The sequence below is a fragment of the Sciurus vulgaris genome (assembly GCF_902686455.1).
Source record: "Sciurus vulgaris genome assembly, chromosome: 4".
NCBI lineage: Eukaryota > Metazoa > Chordata > Mammalia > Rodentia > Sciuridae > Sciurus > Sciurus vulgaris.
Genome location: NC_136464.1, coordinates 32,374,716 through 32,396,058, shown reverse-complemented (window position 1 = coordinate 32,396,058; position 21,343 = coordinate 32,374,716). Strand labels below are relative to the sequence as shown.

At 44.8% G+C, this 21,343-nt stretch overlaps 1 protein-coding gene across 1 annotated transcript in view; it reads right to left on the bottom strand.

Annotated features, from left to right (window-relative positions):
* The window catches only part of TLL2 (tolloid like 2), a 123,537-nt gene that overhangs the window by 26,161 nt on the left and 76,033 nt on the right, over positions 1-21,343 (bottom strand). The window contains 5 exon segments of the mRNA XM_079137998.1: positions 5,489-5,604; positions 8,000-8,124; positions 14,740-14,845; positions 15,839-16,017; positions 19,536-19,653. Coding sequence (XP_078994124.1) covers positions 5,489-5,604; positions 8,000-8,124; positions 14,740-14,845; positions 15,839-16,017; positions 19,536-19,653 — 644 coding nt within the window.

Genomic DNA, 21,343 nt, shown 5'->3' with positions numbered 1-21,343 from the left:
CACCTCCGTGATCAATGTCCCTTCAGCCATGATCTCATTCTTCTGAGGTGTGGTATGTCTAATAGCCTTCCTATAATTAGTGCATTCATTCATTCCACCATGGTTTGTTGACCACCTACTGTGTGCTAGTCTGTGTTGAGCAATGGAGAGAGAGCAATAAGATGGTATCAGCCTTTTGGGAAGTTAACCAATGAGGCAAGACAAGTGTGACAAGCCAGCAAGGACACTGAGGGCAGGGGGAGGTGGCAGGAAGAGCTCTCTGTAATCCAGGGAAGAGAGAAGTGAATTCTGCCTCATGACACCTTGGGAAGATTTCTCAGAGGAGGTGTCACTAACCTAAAGGGACTAGAGGCAGAGAAATAGGGCTGGAGAAACTGACATGGGCTAAGGCAAGGAGCTGTCAGAGAATCTGCCCTGCAGGCCCTGCATCCTATGTTTCTGCAGAGAGGCAGCAGGAGGAGCAAAGAGATGGGGGAAGCTGGGAAGCGGGCAGGTTCAGCTGGAATGAGACCAGGCATTTCAGCTCTCCTGGTTTGAGGTTCCTCAGTGGATGTTCCTCTGGTCAAATAAGTGAGTCCTTAGTGGAGGGAGCAGGGTGGTCCTGCAGGCTGGGCCTCAACACACCTATGATCTGGCCTTGATCCCCTGTCACCCTCCAGCTTGGGGTCACCCTGACAGATGGCCAGGAATGGAGTACAGGTTTCCCCTCTCATTTCACCCCTCACCCCAGCTCCAGCTCCTGCCACACTGAGAAGCCCAGCTTTCTGGTCCAAGCTCTCTAGCTGGCTCTCTGCCCATGTTCAGCATGTCCCTGCTCCTTCAATTCTCAGCTCTTCCTCCTCTCCAGCTAGTCCTGGCCCCTGCACTGCACCCAACCCCACTCCTCTTTCAATTCCAGGGACCTTGCTCTCAGCAGCTCATCTGGCTCCAGCACCTTCATTTCCTGCCCCTCCACTGACTACTTCTCTTATATTCACAATAGCCCTGGGGACCCTCTGCCTGGAAGGACACCTACAGCCTAAAGGGGTATCGGTCAAAGGCTCTAGTCCCTCCAGCCCAGACCTAAGGAACAGTGATTTGTCCTCAAGCTCCCTGGCCCCTCTAAACAGGAAGCTTTGAACCTGTGCTTTCTGGTTGTCACCACTCTGACCTAACCTCTGGCTACTTCTTGACTGGCTTTGCCCTCCCTGCTCCCCACTAACTTTATGAGCACCTCAAAACCAAGCATTTCCCATCCCACCTACCTGACAGTAGGAGACCCATTACCTCAATCACTCCGGTGCCAGGCCCTGATATAATCAATCCCTCCCTTACCTCTGTCATGGACCACCCCAGTATCTGCTCCGTACCCATGCTGAGGGCTCTTATCCCTTTAAGATGTCTGTGTCCCTCCCCTCCAACCCTATCTTGGTTCCCCTTCAACTTTTCCTGATTCCCAAATTCAGGACTGCTGAACCCCACCCATTCTTCTAGATCAACCTTCCCTATCTTTATCTCATGTTTACCAGATCCCTTCCTCTGTGGCTCCCTACACACCCAGCTCAAAAAATTAAAATCCCTGCTTACTTTCTAGAGCTTCCAGGTCAATCTCTGTCCCATTTTTCCAGTGCTCCTTGATATACCCACATTAGTGAAATCCTCCCCAGGCCTGGCCCCCATTTCCTCAAGTCCTTCCCTGGTTTCCTAGCTGGATACGATCTGATCTTTGCCTCGTTGGAAATACCCACTCTCTCTCACAATGATTCAGAGCAGGTGTCTTTAGTCAGGCAGATCTGGCTTTGCTTCTCAGCTTCACTCCTGACTAGCTCTAGAATCTTGGGGAAATATTGATTTCTTGGCCCTCTAGTTTACTCATCTGTAAAACAGCATGCACACCATTGGGCTGTCCAGCAGACTGCATATAAAAGCAGTACATAAAGAGCAGAATGCCTGCCCAGCATGTAGGAGGCACCCCATACGTGGCAATTAAAATGAGGTCCCAAGAGTGTGCATTTAGAGACCACAAACTGCCCCTCACAGGCTACCCATCACAACAGGTATTGGGGGTGCCCACCTCTCCCCTAGGGTCAATCCCACCCAGTGGTCAGGTCCTAGGACAGGAAGCATCTTCTCCCACAAAGCCCTGTAGTCTCTTAGGAAATGAAAAGTGAGTTCCAGAAAATAATGGGCCAGCTTATCTCTATCATTGTGTGTGTGTGTGTGTGTGTGTGTGTGTGAGAGAGAGAGAGAGAGAGAGAGAGAGAGAGAGAGAGAGACCACTTTCCTTTAAAACTGGTGTTTTTCAACCATACTGTACATTAGAATCACCTTGGAAACTTCAGGAAAAAGCTGGTACCAAGCCAATGTCCCTCCTTCCATTAAACTAGATTCCCAGGGAGCAAGGGGGAGCCCAAACTAAATGCTAAGCCTCTTAAAGACAGGGATGTACCCTAGGTTTCTCTCACATCCCCCACAGTGCCTGTATTCAGGTGATTGAGTTCAACAATACTTATAAGCTGGTTGCACGATAATTCTTTAGTCTTTGCTTTTTAAAATTACAGAAAGGAAATGTTAGTACAACTTCCCTGGTAACACATTCATGATCTGAATGAACAGGATAATTATTCAGGCTAATTATTTTAAGTGTGTTAGTGAACCATAAAGACCATAGGGGAAGAGGTGATGAACGAGAGGTGATACTTGAATCAATCAAGTTTGCTAATTACTAGCAGCTCTGGGGAAGGCTGTGTGAAGCAGAAATTGGAATAATTGGTGCAGGAATTTCAATGATGTATATTCTCCCTGCCCCCAGTTAGCACAAATAATTGAGGCTTACATATCACAGCCTAAGCTGTGCAGGGCAATTCAACAATTTGGAGATTACCAGACTCATTCCTTCTCTTCTTCCTCTTCCCTGCCTCCCTCCTGTTAGGGCCTCCAACAGACACAGAAGCCTCCCATCTGCTTAAGGAAGAAGATCTGAAGTCTCCAATACAAGATGGCAAGAGCGCCATCTTAAATGCTCAGAGTCAAAGAAAGGGTGTACATGTGTGAGTACACGTGTGTGTGCAAATGTGTATGTATAAATGCACATGCAATGTCTGTCTACTAGCTTGTTCCCTCTAGGTAATAACATAAGATGATGGTCAAGCATGTAGGTTCCCAGTCGCCCAGGTTCACATCCCAACTATGAAACAAACTTAGTATCCTTGGGCAAGTCCATTTCCTTACCTGTAAAATGAGCATGGTAAGGCCGTCTAGCATATGGGGTTGATGTGAGGATTCAATCCAACTATCTAGATTACATAGTAAGGAGGGAATCCAGTCCTTAGAAAATGCTCACAATGATTCTTAGCCACTTCTCTCCAACCATCTCACTATGCTAAACCCAACACTTAAATGGACGTCTTTTTAAAGCTATGGATTAGGAAAGCCTGAAGGCTTCCAGGCACCTGAAAAATTCCAATGCACCCTGCTGCCACTCTCAGCTGCTGTCACTCAGTCTCTCATGTATCCACACTGCTAGTCAACAAATATCCACTGTGCGACTGTTTTTGTGCTGTAGACTACGTGAGAACTAAGGGTGGACAATCTCTGAACTTAAGGTTTAGAAATGGGACAAATAAACCAGCAGTCATGATACTGTAGGACATCTGTGACAGGTGTGATTCCAGAGAGATCTGGGAACATCTGTTAGGATTTGGATGTGAGGTGTCCCCCAGAAGCTCACATGTGAGACAATGCAACAAGGTTCAGAGGAGAAATGATTGGGTTGTGAGAGTCTTAACCCAATCAGTGACTTAGTCCCCTGATAGGGATTAACTGAGTGGTAACCAAAGTGGTAGGGTGTGGCAAGGAGGTGGGAATTGGAGTATGGCTTTGGGGTATATATCTGGCAAGTGGAGACCTCTCTCTGTCTCTGCTTCTTGATCACATGTGCTTCTCTCTGCCACACTCTTCTGTCATGATGTTCTGCCCCACCTTAAGCCCGAGGAATGAAGCTGGCAGTCCATGGACTGAGACCTCTGAAACCGTGAGCCCCCAAATAAACTTTTCTTCCCTAAAATTGTTCTTGTCAGGTCTTTTAGTCACAGCAGCAAAAAAAAAAAAAAAAAAAAAAACTGACTAAAACAACATCTAAGACAACCTGAAGAACACTTGCATTTGTAGATATGAAGTAAAAAGAGAAACTTTGGAGTACAAGGTCTGGGTTCCTATTCCCAGTTCTATATCTTACCATGAATTTGGGCAATTTCCTTAATGTGTGAGCTTCAAATTCTTCCTTTATAGACTGGATTTAGGAATAGTTACCCTGGGCTGGGGATGTAGCTCAGTTGGTAGAGTGCTTGCTTCCCAAGCACAAGGCCCTGGGTTCGATCCCCAGCACCACAAAAAAAAAAAGAATAGTCACCCTGAAGTACGGTTGAAAACATGTCACCCTTATTCCAGTATAAAAAGGCCCTTGCCCTAGGCTCAGCTCTAGAGGGTCATGGAATCTTCAGGGACAAAGGCACATGTAAACCCAGAGCTTTCCTGGTCTCAAGGCCTCACTCCAGGGATCCAGGACCCTGGAATTCCCTGTCCAAATAGCTCTGAGCCCACTTTCAGGGCACGCAAGGACCCATTCCTTGGACCCATCATCCTGAAGGTGAGTGCATACCTGGCCACCCACCTCCTCTAGCCAAAGAGCAGCTGTCTACAAAGTAGGAGTGGGTGATGTCTGGGATTGTGGGCCAGGGCGCCAATACAGTGCTCCTGAAGCAACAGACTGTGGGCTTGGGGCCAGTTCTCCCATATTGTCACCTTCCAGAGCAGCACTCTGAGCTGTCAATAAATTCTAAATTGGACCTTGCTCTCCAGGGCATAATAACTGTGTACTTATCAAGGTAGGAGATAGAACCTACTTTACAGTTAGTTTGATTTATAACTTACATGGATATTTAGTATGCACTAGGCCTCCATGTGTATGGGCGAGACTGGTGGAGAAGTTCAGAAATAATAAATGTATAGCATCAGGGAAGTGCCTGGTATGTACTATGTGCTCATTAGAAAACTGTATTGGGTCTCAGAGGTAGAGTACTTGCCTCTACGTGGGAGGCACTGGGTTCAATACTCAGCACCACATAAAAATAAAGGTATTGTGTCTGTATACAACTAAAAAAATATTTTCTAAAAAACTGTGTTATTACTACTAGTAACTGTAAGGATAACTCCTCCTGTCTCACCCAACTAACAAGGAGGTTTCTCATCTTTAAATTTTATTTATTATATTATTATTTTAATTGTACATATTTATGGGGTAAAGTGTGAGAATTTGATATATATATATGCAGTGTGTAATGATCAAATCAGGATAGTTAACATTTTCATTTCCTTAAACGTTTATTTTTAATAATTAATTTTGATTAACGAATAATGGTAGCACATAGGTATGGGGTACACTGTGAGATTTCAGGATGTGTATACCACATGCAATGATCTAATCAGAGCAGTTAATGTTCCCACCTACCTTTTCCCCTGGAGTGACAGAGATCCTCCAGACACAGTGAGAGTAAGAAGGGTAGCCATTTGGGAAACCAGGTGCAGAAAAGTTTCCTGTTGTGTCCTGAAGGGTCTCCCCACAAGCTGCACAAGCAAAACGAGAACTATGATGAAGGCTTCTGCACCCGCTCCCTGCCGGAGCAGCCCCTGCCCCGGACTGCACAGCAAGGACACCCTTCACCACCCAAAGCCCTTTCCACTGGCAAGAAGCAAGCCAGGCACATCGACAATTTTTTGGCTAACATAAGTGAAAATAGCATCAGGGTGTAAAGAGTAACATCCATCTGCTAAGGCTCTCAAGACTGAGGAAAGCCTGGAGTTGGGCTGGAGTACCCACTCTCTGGCCAGCTGGGTGGCCATGTGCTGGACTTTCATTTTCTTACCTGCAAACTAAGCAGGGCCTCACTCAGAGGGGGCGTAGACTCATTTGCATTGTATGAAATGGGTCCGCTCAGTGCTTGGGACCCACTGAGTGCTCCATACACTGCAGCCATTATGACTGCTAATTATGATTGCAGGAAGAATGTGGAAGTGCCAGTCAGCGAGGCAAGGAAAAAAAAAATGCTTTTAAACTTATCTCAGCTGTTGGTGATTTTTTTTTTTTTTTTTTTTTCCCAGTGCTGGGAATCAAACCCAGGGCCCCAAGCATGTCATCAAGCATCTACTACTGAGCTGCACCCCCAGCCCTCAGCTATTAGTTTGAAACTTGCACACACCTCCTCCTCCTCCCTCTTTTTTTGTTTTCCCCCTGCCACACACTTCCAACCCAGCTACCAAATAGTCAAGAACACAGAGAAGAATGCAGAAGCACAGGAGGTTAGAATATTCTACAGCATGCTATTCTGTCCTTGTGTGTTTGAAGGGTGCTTGGTCATAAGTCTAAAACATAGAACGTAGATGTTAAAAATATTTCCCCAGATTTGTCCTTTTCTAAAAAAAAAGGGGTACCTGTACTTTGGGAGCTGCAGGTTTTGGAGTTCCCTGAGCCCCAGGAATTTATGCCTCAAAGACAAAGACACTGGCTTGCTGAGTGCCTCTCATCTTAGGGGGCCACCTCAAAGTGTGGAAACAAGTGTCCTTAAGCATCTTCTCCTACATGTGATTCAACCTCTGCCTGACAAAAGCTTAGCTTTCAGTCACTATGTGAAATGACTTCAAGATCCATATTTTTTGGAACTGCAGGAAGAGAGGTGTGGAGGACTGCCCATCCCTGGCCTCAGGAAATCCTGGATATCAGGACTTCAATATCATATTACCGAACAACTGCCAGGCATCATGAGGATTATGCCCGGCAGTCAACACCCCTGAGGGTTCCATGGAAATTATTTTAGAATAATCATCAACATTCTGCAACAACAGATATATTACTGTGTGGCTCTGTGGTATTTACCAGCTGCCTTGGACCCTTTTGGGAAATAAGCAGCATATACATTATAACTAAATAAATACTGTGGTGTTTCCCAGGGAGAGCTATAAGGTTTCCCTTTAAATTCAGCAAGGTTATATGATATGTGTGTTCTGTATTTCAGCCCCAATATGCCCCCAGATGACTGATAGCTGAATGGACATATTTCCGAGTTTCATGAGGATGCAAGCCCCACACAGCCCTTTGCAGGCCCCATGGTCCTGTATCACAGAGCAATGTGACAGCACAGGTTTTCTCCAGTGGCCCCCATCTGGAGAGTTGCTGGACCTGTTGGTAATGGAACTTCCTACTGTCCTCAAACCACAGGAATGTGTTTTGTCCCAGCCGTGGTAAAATCTTGGCTGCTATGACCTGTGATTTGCACTGTCACCCAGCAGCTCAGGGCATGCAAGGAGACCTCACCCCTAGGGTAGCAGGGGTTGAGATGGTGCTGAAAGTAAGGGGAAAAGAGGCAAAGAGGGCCAATTTAAAGGGTGGGGACTGTTGAACTGGCCACACAATAGGCCTTTGCTCCAACCCAAGGGTACTTTCCAGTCTTCGATAGCAGACTACTGGTCCCTGATCTAAGACTATAGAAATGGCCTCCTTTACAGCACTGAGACTTCCCCTACCCATAGTATTTGGAAAACAGATCCCCATTATCCCAAAAGCATTCTCCCTCACTCTGTCTTCCTGCTTAGCTCCCTGGTTCTTGTCTTGCCAAATCCACATTCCAATCATCCCGTGCTCTGACTGTTATGGGGCCACACTGCCCCGATACCTGTGTACTGCTCTCCTACTATGATTTCTTCCCCTCTGGACCCCAGGCTTTGCCAGAGAAGTCCAAAGACCCTCACAAGTTTAGCTGTAGGCTCTGAGACCTACAAGTCTTCTCACCATTTTGGTTTTCTACGCTATCTCACATCTCCTCAGACAGGTCTCAGATAATAGCTGCCAAGAAACAGACTCTTTAGGTTTCCCAAGTTATCTTAGCAAGGGGCTGCTGGCAAAAAGCATTGAGCTGTGCTCTGTGGGATGCTCAGAGGTATTGGGAACCCTGTGGATTACAGTTACCTGGGCATTTGTACAGCTTCCGGGCTTGAGCTATGTCTCCCTGACTGAGACGCACTCGCTGGCCAATGGTTGGCCTGACGCCATTGTCATCCCGTCGGGGAAGGATGGTGTCTAAGAAAACCCCTCTACAGAAACACAAAAGAGAGAGAGGAAGAAAAGTCAGGCTGTCAGCCTGTGCACATGGGGTTTACAGTCTTCATTTCCTTGCCCCTCATCCCAACAGCATTCCTTCCCCCAGCCTGCCTCTCCCCCACTGGCATGATGGGAGCAGCTTCCTTCGCTCCGGCTGGCCTTCCAGCATTTCATTTCATCAGTTGCCTGCTCACTTCCCAATGAAAAATGACTGCCAAGTTAAAAAATGTGCCCTAGCCTGCTTGCCAGAGCCTTCCTTGCTGCTGTGTAGTGAGCATTTCCACGAAGCCCCTGACAACCCTAGCTGTGGGGCCAGCACACTGCACAAGGCAGGAAGCACCATTCAGACAGAAGGTGGTGTGGGGGCGCCCCTGGAGGTGTGCACTGGGCACTACCGTGCATAGATAAGTCCATTCAGGGAGAGCCTCGGAGCTGGTGCAGAGTGAGGTTCTGGGCCACTGGCCAGCAAGTAAAGGCAAACGAGTTGATGAGTCAGAGCTTGAGGGGTCTTGATGGCCAGAGAGAAATGCAGAGAACAAGAGAAAGTTGAAAGAGACTGGCCTGGATGGTCGGGGCAGCCCTTCCCCGTATGGCATCATATTCTACTCCTACGTGAATGACATCTAAAACACAAATGGAAACCAGGATGCCTGGCTGAGCCCTGGCCTTATCTGCACCTCCCTGTGTGGGCGTGGTTTCTCCCCACCTGCTCTGCTGCCAGCTCTGAGCCTCCTCTGCCTCCAGACCATCTGTGTGTGGGGCCTCTCCTGGAGGTTAGGCCTTCCATCGAACCAAATCCTCCTGATACTACCTCTTTCCTTCTTTCGTAACTGAGTTTCTGGAAAGAACTGCATCCCCCCTGTTTTGATGCTCACCTATCATTCATTCCTCATTCCATCACATCTGATGCCGCCTGTGATGGTCACCACTCACCTACCAAGGGGTGTTTCTCAGTCTTTGCCGTGCCTCCACAGTCCTGGGACCTGTTGCCCCCTTCCCTCTTCACTCTGTTCTCCCTATCCCTGGGGCACTGCTTGGAGCTGCTCTGAGCTCTACTTCCTGCCCCTTGGGTTTCTACCCACTCCCTCTGTTCTCCTCTCTCCATGTTCCACTCACTCCTTGGATTTTACCCACACCTGGACACCCACAGTAAGTTCTGTTTCCAGCCACAACCATCTACCAGACCCCTGACACCTGGTGCCACCTCCTCTGAGCTATCCTAAGGGCCTCTTATGCCCAACCGCCCCAAACCAAGTTTGCTCCATTCTTCTCCTTTTGGTTCCATGACCTTGTCTCCTGAGACTGGACCAAAGGTTCCTGAGCTCCTCCCTCTCCCTCACGCTCTCTTGGACCAGTGACTAGGTACTGCGCCTTCTGGGATGGCATCCCTCAAGACCCTAGCCTTCTCCTCATTCCCAAGCCACTGTCTTAGCTCAGGTGTGCCCTGTGAATGGTGAAGGAGGGCAAGACACCGTCTCACATGCCAGGTCTGCTGGTGACTTTGACAGGCAGTGGCATGGTGTGCTAGCCTGGGCTGTTTAGACCATGTGGTGGTTCTTATGTTTATGCTGCAAGATTCCTTTCTTCAGGGAACTATCTACAAATGAACATGTCATTTGTTAGGGCAGAGGTGCCCATTTTTACAGTATCAGGAGACTGAATTTAGAATTAAACAGCGTCATCACTTATAGTTTAAAACCTGGTGAGGTCACTGAGAGAGACCAAGGATTCCACTGAGGTTTCTCTAGGGGACTCTGGACCCAAAGAGGAGACAATAGGAGTTAGAGAAGCCAGGGCACAGTTAGAGAAAGGTGGGCATAGGGAGGCCAAAAGGGAAATCGGCAGATGGTCCAGACTCCTCATGCTATTGTTGGAGAGAAAGTGAACTTGGAGTCTGATTTAGAAAAACAAGCATATCTAAGAGCAAAACTATGACAAAGTGATGCAACCAGGAAGAAATACAGATAATATGCATTTTCCAGGTTAGTACAGAGTTTAGGGAAACTGTTTAACAGAGAGAACAAGGAGAAGGGAGAGTGTGCAGTTAATAGCTAGGTAATTGTGGGCATTTAACATTTCCTTTTGGATGTAAATAGTTATTTTGCAAAATGTTTTGAAGTCAGCCCTTGTCTTGGCTGCATACTTTAATTCAAGAGTCAATTTTGAAGCCCACTGTGCTCTGCTCCCTGAGCCTAGCAACAGGAGACCTGCCTGGGGTTGGGCACTTGACAAGCACCTTCTCTTTTAATATTCTTTACACCCTGGGAGGCAGATCTCCTATCACTGGGCTTCCCACTCTACAGGTGAGAAATCCAAGCCTGTAGGGCTTACACGACTTGCCCTGGGGACAGCCAGCTCTGGAACCCACCCCTGAGCATCTTCTTCCTTCCAACCAGTGTTTCCCTCCCTCCAGGAAACAGTGGGCCTTCAATGATAGTATTAAGAGCACAGGAGACTTCGAGCCCTGGAGACCTCAAGCAGGCACACTGATCACATGCGATCAGTGTTTGGAGCTGGGACATCCCTGTATGTCCCAGAGCCACTGGCAAGGTGCTGGGCTCTGAAAGAGGTCTACTGGAAGAGCTGCCCTGGGTAAAACACTGCAACAATGCTCCTCCCCCTCGTGGAGGGCGACCCCTACCACTAACATTGACATTCTGCTAGACTGAGAGGGGCTCTGGCAGATGCCATAGGGAATAAAACCGTCAGCTCTGGGTTCTCCAAACAAAGACATCCCTGTACTAGAAGGCTGTCTCCTCCTGTTCCCTGGACCTTGCCCAACAAAACCTCCAAAGACACCACTCCCCACAGCCTGGGTCCTACTAAGGGGGAGCGGAGAAGAAATGCAATAAACTAGAGGGAATAAAGTGGTAAGGAGATGGCTCAGTTGTAAAGAGAAACAAAGACTGGGTTTCCCATCAGTGGGAAAAGTCTTTGTTCCCTAGAGGAGTACATATTTGTAGGCTATCATCTGCTCTTTCACAGAATCAAAGACAAGGCTTCAGGGGATATTTGACCAGGAGTAAGGACATGGAGTTAGGGAGCAGAGAAACTTATTTATTTATTTATCTATTTGTACCAGGAATTGAACCCAGGGACGCTTAACCACTGAGCCACATCCCCGGCCCTTTTTAATTTTTTAGTTTTAAGACAGGGTCTCACTAAGTTGCTTAGGGTCTCACTAAGTTGTTGAGACTGGCTTTGAACTTGCTATCCTCCTGCCTCAGCCTCCTGAGCCACTGGAATTACAGGTATGTACCACCATGCCCCACTGGGACTAGAGAAACTTTTGACAAAGTTCCAAAAAAGCCCACTAGTAGAGACCCAAAGGAAAGAATGGTTTTCTGAAAATCCATGCAGAAAATTGGCAGAAAAGACAATTTAAGTTTCCATGAGTATGAAAATTAGCAGAAAAGACAATTTAGGTTTCCACATGTAGCATACTAGATTTGGGAAAAAAACATTCTGAACTCTGAGGCAGAGGTAAAAGGAAAGCAGTGGTAGATTAATAAAATAATTAATCACACCTAATATTCATATCCCTTTGCAATGTGAAGTTGCCACTCCTGTCATTCAGAGGTGGAGTCTATTTCTTCACTGGAGTCTGGGCTGGCCTGGTGGGTTGTTCTGACCAGTAGACTGCAGCAGAAGAGATGCCATGCAAGTTCTAAGACTGGGCCTTAAGGCCCAGCTTGCCCCCAGGAGCTGAGTCCTCACACAGAAAAGAGCCTGGTCACACCTACTGGAAGATGACAGCCCACGAGAAGGGCAAGGCCAAGCAGCACTAACTGCCAGATATGTGACTGGCCATCTTTACCTTCCAGTGCAAACTGTCAAATGACTGTTGCTGTGTGAGTGATACCAGGGAAGACCAGAGAAGAATGAGCCAGACTGACCCGGAGTATCAGAAAAAAGAATGAGCTGCTGTTTTAAGTCACGAAGTTTGGCAGCGATTGTTCTGCTAGGTTAGGCTGAGAATTGTTCTGCAATAATAGATATGGTAACAGCTGCAGAAGGGGAAGCTGCCCATCACACCCAGGTACTGCCTCTGTCAATCTCCCTCCTAGAGACTCTGGGTACTTTGGATGAGGAAAGATTATTTCATGGGTTTGGCTCATGGACTTCCACTGGTTCATGCTGATAAAATGGTTCACTTTGATAATAGCAGTAATGGTTGTCTCCTGAGTGGCAAAAGGGTTGGGATTATGAGCTAGAAATCTCAGAGGGGAAAAATAAGAGATTTTTCTTTTTTAAAGAAAGACAAAAAAAGAAGTGCTGGTGTCCAAAGAGCCCTTGTCTGGCCTCTGGCTCCAGAGTTTTTTCCAGCACCTGGCACAGAGCAGGCCCAAAGACACTGCAGTCCCCACAGCCCACTCCAGCTTGGAGAGACTCACAGATTCTCCTCACTGAAGTCATTTACTGTGAATATGTGGAAAGAATTGCAAAATGCTACAGACCTCCTAGGACCCTCTGAACTCACATATTAGTGTATTCATTTAACAAATACCTATCATGTGCCAAGCACACAATACTATGTGCCAAGCACCCTAATGGGTGCTGGAGGCTAGAAGAGAATGAGATAGACTCTGTCCCCAAGGATCTCATCTATCAAGGGAGAGAGAAATATGAAAGATAAATAGTAACAGATCAATAATAATTCCATAATTAATTATAAAGCAATATGAAGTTACAGAAGCCACAGAAACAAGATCCAGGGTACCCGCTTCTCAGGTGGGCCAACTTGACAATTTCCTGCTCTTGTAATACTTGGTCTCTCTGTAATAGCCTACAACCCTGGGATGATGGAGTGACACTTGGTTATTCCCTGTGCCATTTCCCAAACTGGGGGCTCAGCCAACACACAGGGACACCCACCCCCTGACAGGCTCTCATCTTGCCCACTCCATTGGCTTCCTGAGACTCTGCACACAAAGCCCCATGGTGGGCCCTCAAAGTCTCAGCCTCCCTGCCTGGAAGAGGAAGCCCAGTCAGCTTCAGATTTCCTGTACAGAAACAGATAAGATCATATCTGTCAACCTCTCACCCATCTACACCAGATTAAGAAAATGTAACATGAAGGTTAGAGATGGAAGGGGCTCAGAGGACACTCTCATGAAGAGACTGAGCCCCACAGAGTGGGAGATTCAACCAACCACACAGCTGCCCCTGACTGCTGTCTGCACCTACTTTAGCAGCAAGGCTGAGAGAACTAGGTCTGGAACCCTGTCTTCCTACTTTCAGTTCAGTGGTCTCTTTGTCACACTCCAGTGCCCCTTGTGTCTTTGAAGAAGAGCCAGGAGACAAACAAAGAACCAAGGGTGGCTCAGCCTATGCCACTTGAAATGCTGGATACAGGAGAGAGGTCAGGACTGACTCAGCTGTGTGGCAGGGAACAGTGCCCTGGAGAACTTAGGATGCTGTAATGTACTAATATTAATATTATGACCCTATCAACAGGGAGCCTCCACCCGTCTCACCTGGGAATGAAGGAGCCCTGGTGACTAGTTTCCCTTTCAGTGTAGAAACTCTCCTGAGCCAATGGCTGCCTTTAATCTTTATGCACATGGCAATTCCCAAAGCAGATTGTTTCCCTTTTTGCTGTGACTCCTAGGAAACACAGGGCAGGGTCTGCTGCTAACCCCAACAAGATGTACAAGAACTTATGGCATGTATTCTGAGTACTAATTTTTTTCCAGGCTTCTATCCTTATTTTTTCCTCTTTTCCTGAGATTTTTTCTTGTCCTATTGGAAATCACCTCACACCTTTCCTGGGGGAATCATTAAATAAACAAACAGCTGGTTTTAAGAGGAGACCAAAAAGAAAGTGCCAAGAGAGAAAATATCTGTATTGTGTTTCTTCTTTAACTCAAGAGCAGGGAAGACTTACAAAAATGGGACTGGTAGGGAAAAACTTCTATACACAAAACATTTATGTGGCCCAGAAGCAGGACAGTATGGAGAATACACAACATCTGTACAGCACAGCTGCACAGCTCTTCAGACCCTGCCAATGCCAGCCATAAGTAATTGGTCCAGTCCTACTCAGTAAGTAGCTTCCATTATCTGTGGCCTGCAGGCAGGGAACCTGGATCCCTGTTCTAGCTCCAACCCCAGCTACCTGTGCACCTCTGAGCTGGCTGGAGCCTCACTGTCTTTACCTCTAAGGTGAATCTGTGATTTACAGTCCTCCATTCTCTGACACAACCCAGCTTCCAATAAACCAAACCTCTTCTAGGAGAAGTGGTGAGCACTACCACGCTTACACAAGGACATACTTTAAAGATGCTCCTCCACCCCCTGAAATTTTACACACAGCCTCTAAGTTATTACCCCAGCCAACCTCTCAATAATTCCCCTTTTCCAGTTTGCTGCTTGTGACATCAGGACATGATGGAACACCAGCTTCACAATAGGATTCAATCTTATTAGCGGGAACCTGATTAGATTATATTTCACTGCAGCCCAGAGGCCACTGTATTTCAAGGACAGACAGGCCAGCCGTGCTAGGAGCATGCAGAGACTCGCTTGCTCTGCACAGACCTCAGGAATCTGACCCAAGCCTGCGGCAGGTACAATAAAACACAGACAGCGTGAGCATGGGTTCCGACCTTGAGAAGGTGTTCCGGGCGTAGTGCATGATGCTGTCAAAGTCGTAGGTCTCTCCCAGAGAGCTCACTTCCCCAGCTTCCATTTTTAAGAAATTATACTCTTGACCTGTGACACAACACTCTGTTAAGGCCTTTGAAAACCAAGGCAGCACCTGAAAGGAGGCAGAGGAGGGAGAAGGAGGGCCCATAGCACTTCCCGCAGCTCTTACCCCAGCTAGTCAAATAACAGGTTCGTGGAGCTTCCTGTTGCTATTTCTAACAGAAGTTGGAAATTGGAAACTTAGCACAAGCCCTGTGTTCTCCTGGCCTCGCCACCCAACACCGCTCCTCAAATGCCACTTGAAAATCTTTAACTATATTTGCAGCTGATTAGCACTCAATCTGCTTGTCAAAAAAAAAAAAAAAAAAAAAAATATATATATATATATATATATTTTTTTTTTTTTAAACTAAAAACTAAAAAATTCTCTTCTGGCAATTTGAAGAAAGAAAAGCAAATGAATCCAAGTTAAGTTCAATTCCTAGAACTTCAGTTTAGATTCTCTAAAGCATGTTTAAGGCTACCATATAATTCAATAAGCAACTTTTCTGTTAAATATCAATGGTTAAATCAAATTATTTAATATGAGAGGACATGTTTTTAAAAATCTGTGCACATCAGCTGCCTTGGGGCAGAATGCTTCTAGGCAGAAATGCGGTTCTTACATGCACTCATCTCTTAACTGCACTGCCGTTTCAAAACCATGTGTTGCCCGAGTCAGCAAAAATGACTCATGACAGCAGCCGGGAGAACTCTATTTTTGGCTGATCAGTCCTGATGCTGCAACAGTGTTCTGGTCGATTCCGCTCCATCTAGGAAATCGTCCTTTACAACACGGAAAACCATTATTTCGCTTCTGTTCTACAAACTTGAGCAGATGACTGCCCAAGAAGGCACAGGTGGACAGTGGCAGCAAGTGTCTGCACATTTGGGTTGTTGCCCCAAGTTTAGCTATTACCTTCACTCAACTCCCAACGGGCCCTCTCTTCCACTCCCTCTTGACCCTGTGGATGCCACCTTCCTGGATGGTGGCTTCCAGACTCCACACGGCCTCCTTACCTGGCTGGATGTTTTCTCTGATGATGGTGACATGCTGGTCTCTGTCTGGCCGGGTGTGTTCATGCCAGAAACCAACCACATGGCCCAGTTCGTGAGCCACAATGCCAAACTTGTCACAGTTTTTCCCAATGGATATGGCCTGGGGACCCCCTCCTCGACGCCCAACGTAGGAGCAACAGCTGGACAATGATAGAAACACTCAGGTCAGCAGGTCAGGGTCCCACCCCACCCACTGGCACTTTTCAGAGGTGAGAGTCCTCTCACTGTTCAACTCTCTGCCCATACAGAAATTTCCTCCAAAAATGCTTCTTGAACATTCTGGGAATATGAAGGAAGAGAGAGTTTCTCCTCCTGGAATTAAGCACATGCACCTGGGGTTCAACTGGACGATCTATGAAGATGAGGAAAAGAGACAGCAGAGGAGGCAGTAGTTTCTGGAAAGTATGCCTCTTGGTACCCTTGTCAGAGGAAACAGATGACTCCCTTCTGGGCACAAGTCTTTTTTCAACTAATATTTATTCATTATTCCTAATACACTGGCCAACACTGATTTTATCAAACTATTTTGACAAAGGTATAAAACTTAAGATGTCCCATAATCTCATCATCCAGACGTCCAATGACCATGCTTCAAAAGGTCGAAGTTTCTCATCTGCACATCCAATCTCTATCCAAAGCTAATAATTGCTAACAGTTTCTTAGTACTCCCAATTAAAGATACAAATATACAGAAAGATTTCTTTATACAAGCATATATTTAAATTATACAATACACTATGTACCTTATTTTTCATCCTGCCTCTTTCCCTCATTTTAGACTCCACAGAACACATTATCGACCTCTTAAATTCTTTTCAAAGCAATATAGTACCAAGTTTATTTCTCAGCACTAAATATTTTTATATTATTAAAATTTATTTCATCAGTCTGCTACCAATATACACTTAGTTTCTGCTATTTAAACAAAGCTGCAAGAGAGAAATAAAACAAATAAACTACAATGAAACAAAAGGGTAACAGAAACAGTTGGAATCTTACTTGTTCATGGGAGGGTGAATCCCAAGTAATGGAATTGATGAATAAAAGGATATGTGCATTTGAAATTTTGATTATGATTAAAAAGTGATATTTTTCCATTGTAGAATGCATCATGCTATTTCTTGTATAAAGAAAAGCACTTCATTTTTTGTCAGTTACTTTTGTGATCAGTCCAGCTTATTAGAGTCTCTTTGGGTTTCTAATAGTTTTTCGATTGATTTTCTGGGTTTTCTAGGCACACGATCACATTAACTTCCAATAACATGAACTTTGCCTTGTTCCTGCCAATATTCATAGTGTTTTTTTTCGTTCTCTTATCTCATTATATCACTTAGTATTTCCAAAACAAGGTTAAATCATGGTAGTAGCCATAAACATCTTTGGCTTGTTCCTGATTCTAACAGAAATCCTTCTAGGATTGTTAGCAATATTGGTATAACACAAATGTGTTTTATATGTATATGTGAAAATACATACAAACTTTTTGTAATTGACATCTATTCCTGTGCTACCTCCTTCTTTAAAACAGAAAATGCATGTTGAATCATGCAGATGCCCTTTAGCATATATTGAGATTTGCTAAAAGGCACATCTTTGGCCTGTCAGTCATGTTAGTAGATTTCCTAATGTTGAACTAATCCTGTATTCCTTAGGTCAGCCTACAAGGCAACCTACTCTTCCTTTTCCTTACTGCTGAATTCTAATGTTTTACTCAGGATCTTGCATGACTATTCATTTGTGAAATGTCTATAACTTATTTATTTACCTATAGTTGATGCCCTTCTTGTCATTTCAGGGTAGTAAGGCTATGATAGCCCCTTAAAGGAATTTAAAATGTTTTTTCTCTATGCTCTGAAAAGTTTCAGGAGTATCAGAAAAATCTGATTCTTGAGGGTCTAGAAGAATTCCCCTATAAAACTCTGAATTTGGTGCTTGGAGCAAGGTAGCTTTTTAACCTCCATTTTTCAATTTTTTTCAAAGTCACTGGTCTGTGCCAGTACTTTACATTTATCTTGAAGTCATTCACATTGTCAAGATTTCCACATTTCTTGCCCTGGAATGTTGCAAACTACTCTTCTATGATCCTGCCACATCTTTTCCATTTCTAATGTTGTGTGTTTCTGTCCTGCCAATTTTTGTCTCAGTCATACCAACAAGTGATTTATCTATTGTCTCGTTTGTTTATTCAAAGAATTCACTCTTGAATTTATTAGCCCTATAATGTTTTACTTTGTTTCCTTGTGCTCTCATTAGGTTTATTTTGTAATTGTGACAAAGGTGGTTTATATCTGTTTTATTTATTGTTGCTGACTTCTTTTAATTTGATACTTACTTCTTGTGTATTGGTGTTGATATTTTGTGGATAAAGCTTTGTCCTTATTTATTTAATTTTGAACCATTGGGCTTTCATTATCTAGTCATTCTACCTTTTTAATCTTGATTTCTTTATACCTAAGAGCTATAAAAAGAAATAGGTGGAGAAGCTTTTAACTTGCCAAGTAATGCTAATTCTATTTTTGTTATTGTGTCCAGTTTCATTGCTTTGTAATCTGAGGATATTTTAATACTATTTCTGCCTTTTAGGGCCCATTGAGATGTTCTTAATGCTGAATAGAGGGACAATGTCTATATGCCTTCAACTAGCACTTTATAAAGATGTTACAGAATATGATAGATCTACAGAATCAACTCAATTATATTTTTTAAATCCTCTATAATTCTCTACTTACTTTTTATTCAACTTGATACTAACCTATTTGGGCTGATGAAAATGAAGTAAATCTCCTGCTGCTAGTATTTCTGTCAATTTCCCCTTAGATTCCCAAGGCTTGTTTTATAACTCTTAATGCTATGCTATTTAGTGCATAAATATTTATGACACATATTCGCACCATAACTTGTACCCTTTCTTATTATAAAGTGTCCACCAATTTTTTTTAACACTTTATGACTTCAAAAACAAAAACAGGGCTGGGAGCTCAGCTCAGTGATAGAGTTGGCTTAGCATGGGGAAGGCCCTGGGCTCCATCCCCAGCACCACAAAATAAATACACACATAATCAAAAACAAAACCAAAACAATAAAAGCCTCATCTATAATTAAAATTGTGCTGCCAGTTTCCCTTGCTAGCATTTGCCAGTACATCTCCTTTCCTTTTGCTTTTAAACCTCTCTCGGTTATGGATCTAGCTCATGATTCTTAGCTTATATTAGAGCATGCAATTCGATTTTGATTTTTGACCTAGGGTGGGAACCTTTCTTTTTCAGTGGAGAGTACCTCACACTTATGTTTATCAACATAACAGATATATTTCTTCATAATTCAGTCATTCTCATTTCTGTAGGAAGTATATAAGCCCATGCAGAATTTTGCATCTAAGCACATTCATTCTTGAAAAAGGACAGCTCATCCTTCCAAGTATTGGCTTCTCGGAGGGGTCAGAGGTTAAGAGTCACTGAACTAAGCCTTTCTCCATATAAAACACAACCCATTGCTCTCCTGGAAATGGGACCTAAGAGTGGAGGGCAAGGAGAGTTTCCAGCAAAGCCTCAACTCCTATAAAGCACCACCTGAGTGTTACAGAGGAATTTAAGACTCATGCACCCCTGAACCATCACCTCTGATTCTGCTTAAGGTGGTTTTGCTTCTGAATACTCACCCACAGGTCCTGTAACTGAAAACGATAAAGCTTTCCTCATCCGTCCTCTCTATGAAGGTCACACAGGTGTGCTTCTCCCAGTGTCTCATGGCCTGCTTAAAAATGGCCCTCTGACTGCCTGAAATGACAGGGCAAGGGCTGGTCACTTCATACTTGGGGTCATACCTTCCTCAGACATGCTGGCCTAAACAAAGCTTGCTCTGATGATCAAAGCAAATAAACGTGCTAATAATACTGTAATATTTGCTTGAAATATAATAAGAGCAGATTTTAAATATTCTCATGACCATCCCCACACATATACCCCAAATGGTAACTATGGGTGGTAATGGATGTGTTAATTAATTTAATTGTGGTGATTTATTACAAGATGTAATCAGTGTATTAAATTATCACTTTGTACGCCTTGAATATATACCATTTTATCAATTAAGTATCTTTTAGATTTTCAAAAAGCTTTCAAAAAACATGGGTGCTTGGAAGTACAAAGAGGGCTGGGGCTGACAGTCTGAGTGTTAGAGGGGTGCAAATAAATAAATTAAACTAAATAAAAACAGAAAGCACTGCAGTGAACTCCCAACACAGTCTAGAAGATGTGGACGAGGTGTCATATTGTCCCCCAAAACATAGACACAGAATAAAGAGGAACAGCTGTCCACTCTTTTCGACATCTTGACACTTTCAGTTCAATTTGTTTATAGCTGAATTACTCATCAAAATAGAAATTTTACTTATTAAAAAATATCAAACTCCTAATAAATACCATGAGTTCATTTTGATGAAGGTAATATAATCTGTGGTCAGAGGAGCACACCAGACTTGACAGAACACAATTAAGATTCCAAAAACATTAACAGCTGTTCATAACCCTACATTTTGGTTCCTTGGGCATGCATCCTTCTCTGCTATTAGAACTGGAGGCTCCCCGAGGGCAGGCTGAAGTCCTAGTCATCTTTTTACTGCAGCACTTAATAAAGCATCTGGCACTAGGAAGTGTGGGTAATGCCACCGTCAAGAAAGGGGCAGCTCCACGCTCCTCCCAGGCTACGGGGACCCCTTTCTCCACAAATGTGCAGTTTTTTACCAAATTGCTTTCTGTGGTTCTCAGTGGCCATGGCAGGTCATCAGGACACCTACTTTTATCAAACACCTCTTATAGTAGAAGTCACAGAGCTGCAGGGAGCTGAAGGACTGGGAGGCTGGGAGCTCACTCTGTGGCTTTTTATTGAGGTGTTCAACTCTGGCTGTACTGGCCACAGGTCTGCTGTGGGCAGATTTTGCTTCTTCTGGGCCAGGCCCTGTCCTAGGTGTTGGAGATATGGGAGTGAAAATAGTAAGAAAAAAAAAAATCCAGTTCCAATAGAGCTTGGGCAGAGGTAAAAAGCAACCAGAAATGAGAAGGGAAGTAATTTTAGGTGATGGTAAGTGCTGTAAAGGTTCTAAACTGGGTGCTGGGGCACCGAGTGGCTGGTAGGGTCATGGGGAGGCAGAGGGACTTTTTGTGGATGTGTGTCCCTTGATGTGAGACTTGATTGATAAGAAGTGGCCAGCCATGCAAAGCTCTTGGCAAACAGAAGGGCAAGTGCCAGACTACATGTGGAGGTGGGAATCAATGTTCTGGAACAGGAAGATGGCTGCTGAGGCTACAGTGTAGGGTCTAGGGAAGAACAAGGAGAGGGCAGAAGACGGAAGGGGAGGGAGGCGGGCCACCAGGGGAGAGCCTGGTAGGCCACAACAGGCAGTTTCAGTTGCACTCTAGAGGCAATGGGAAGCCATGGATCACTCACATGTTCTGAAGACAATAACAC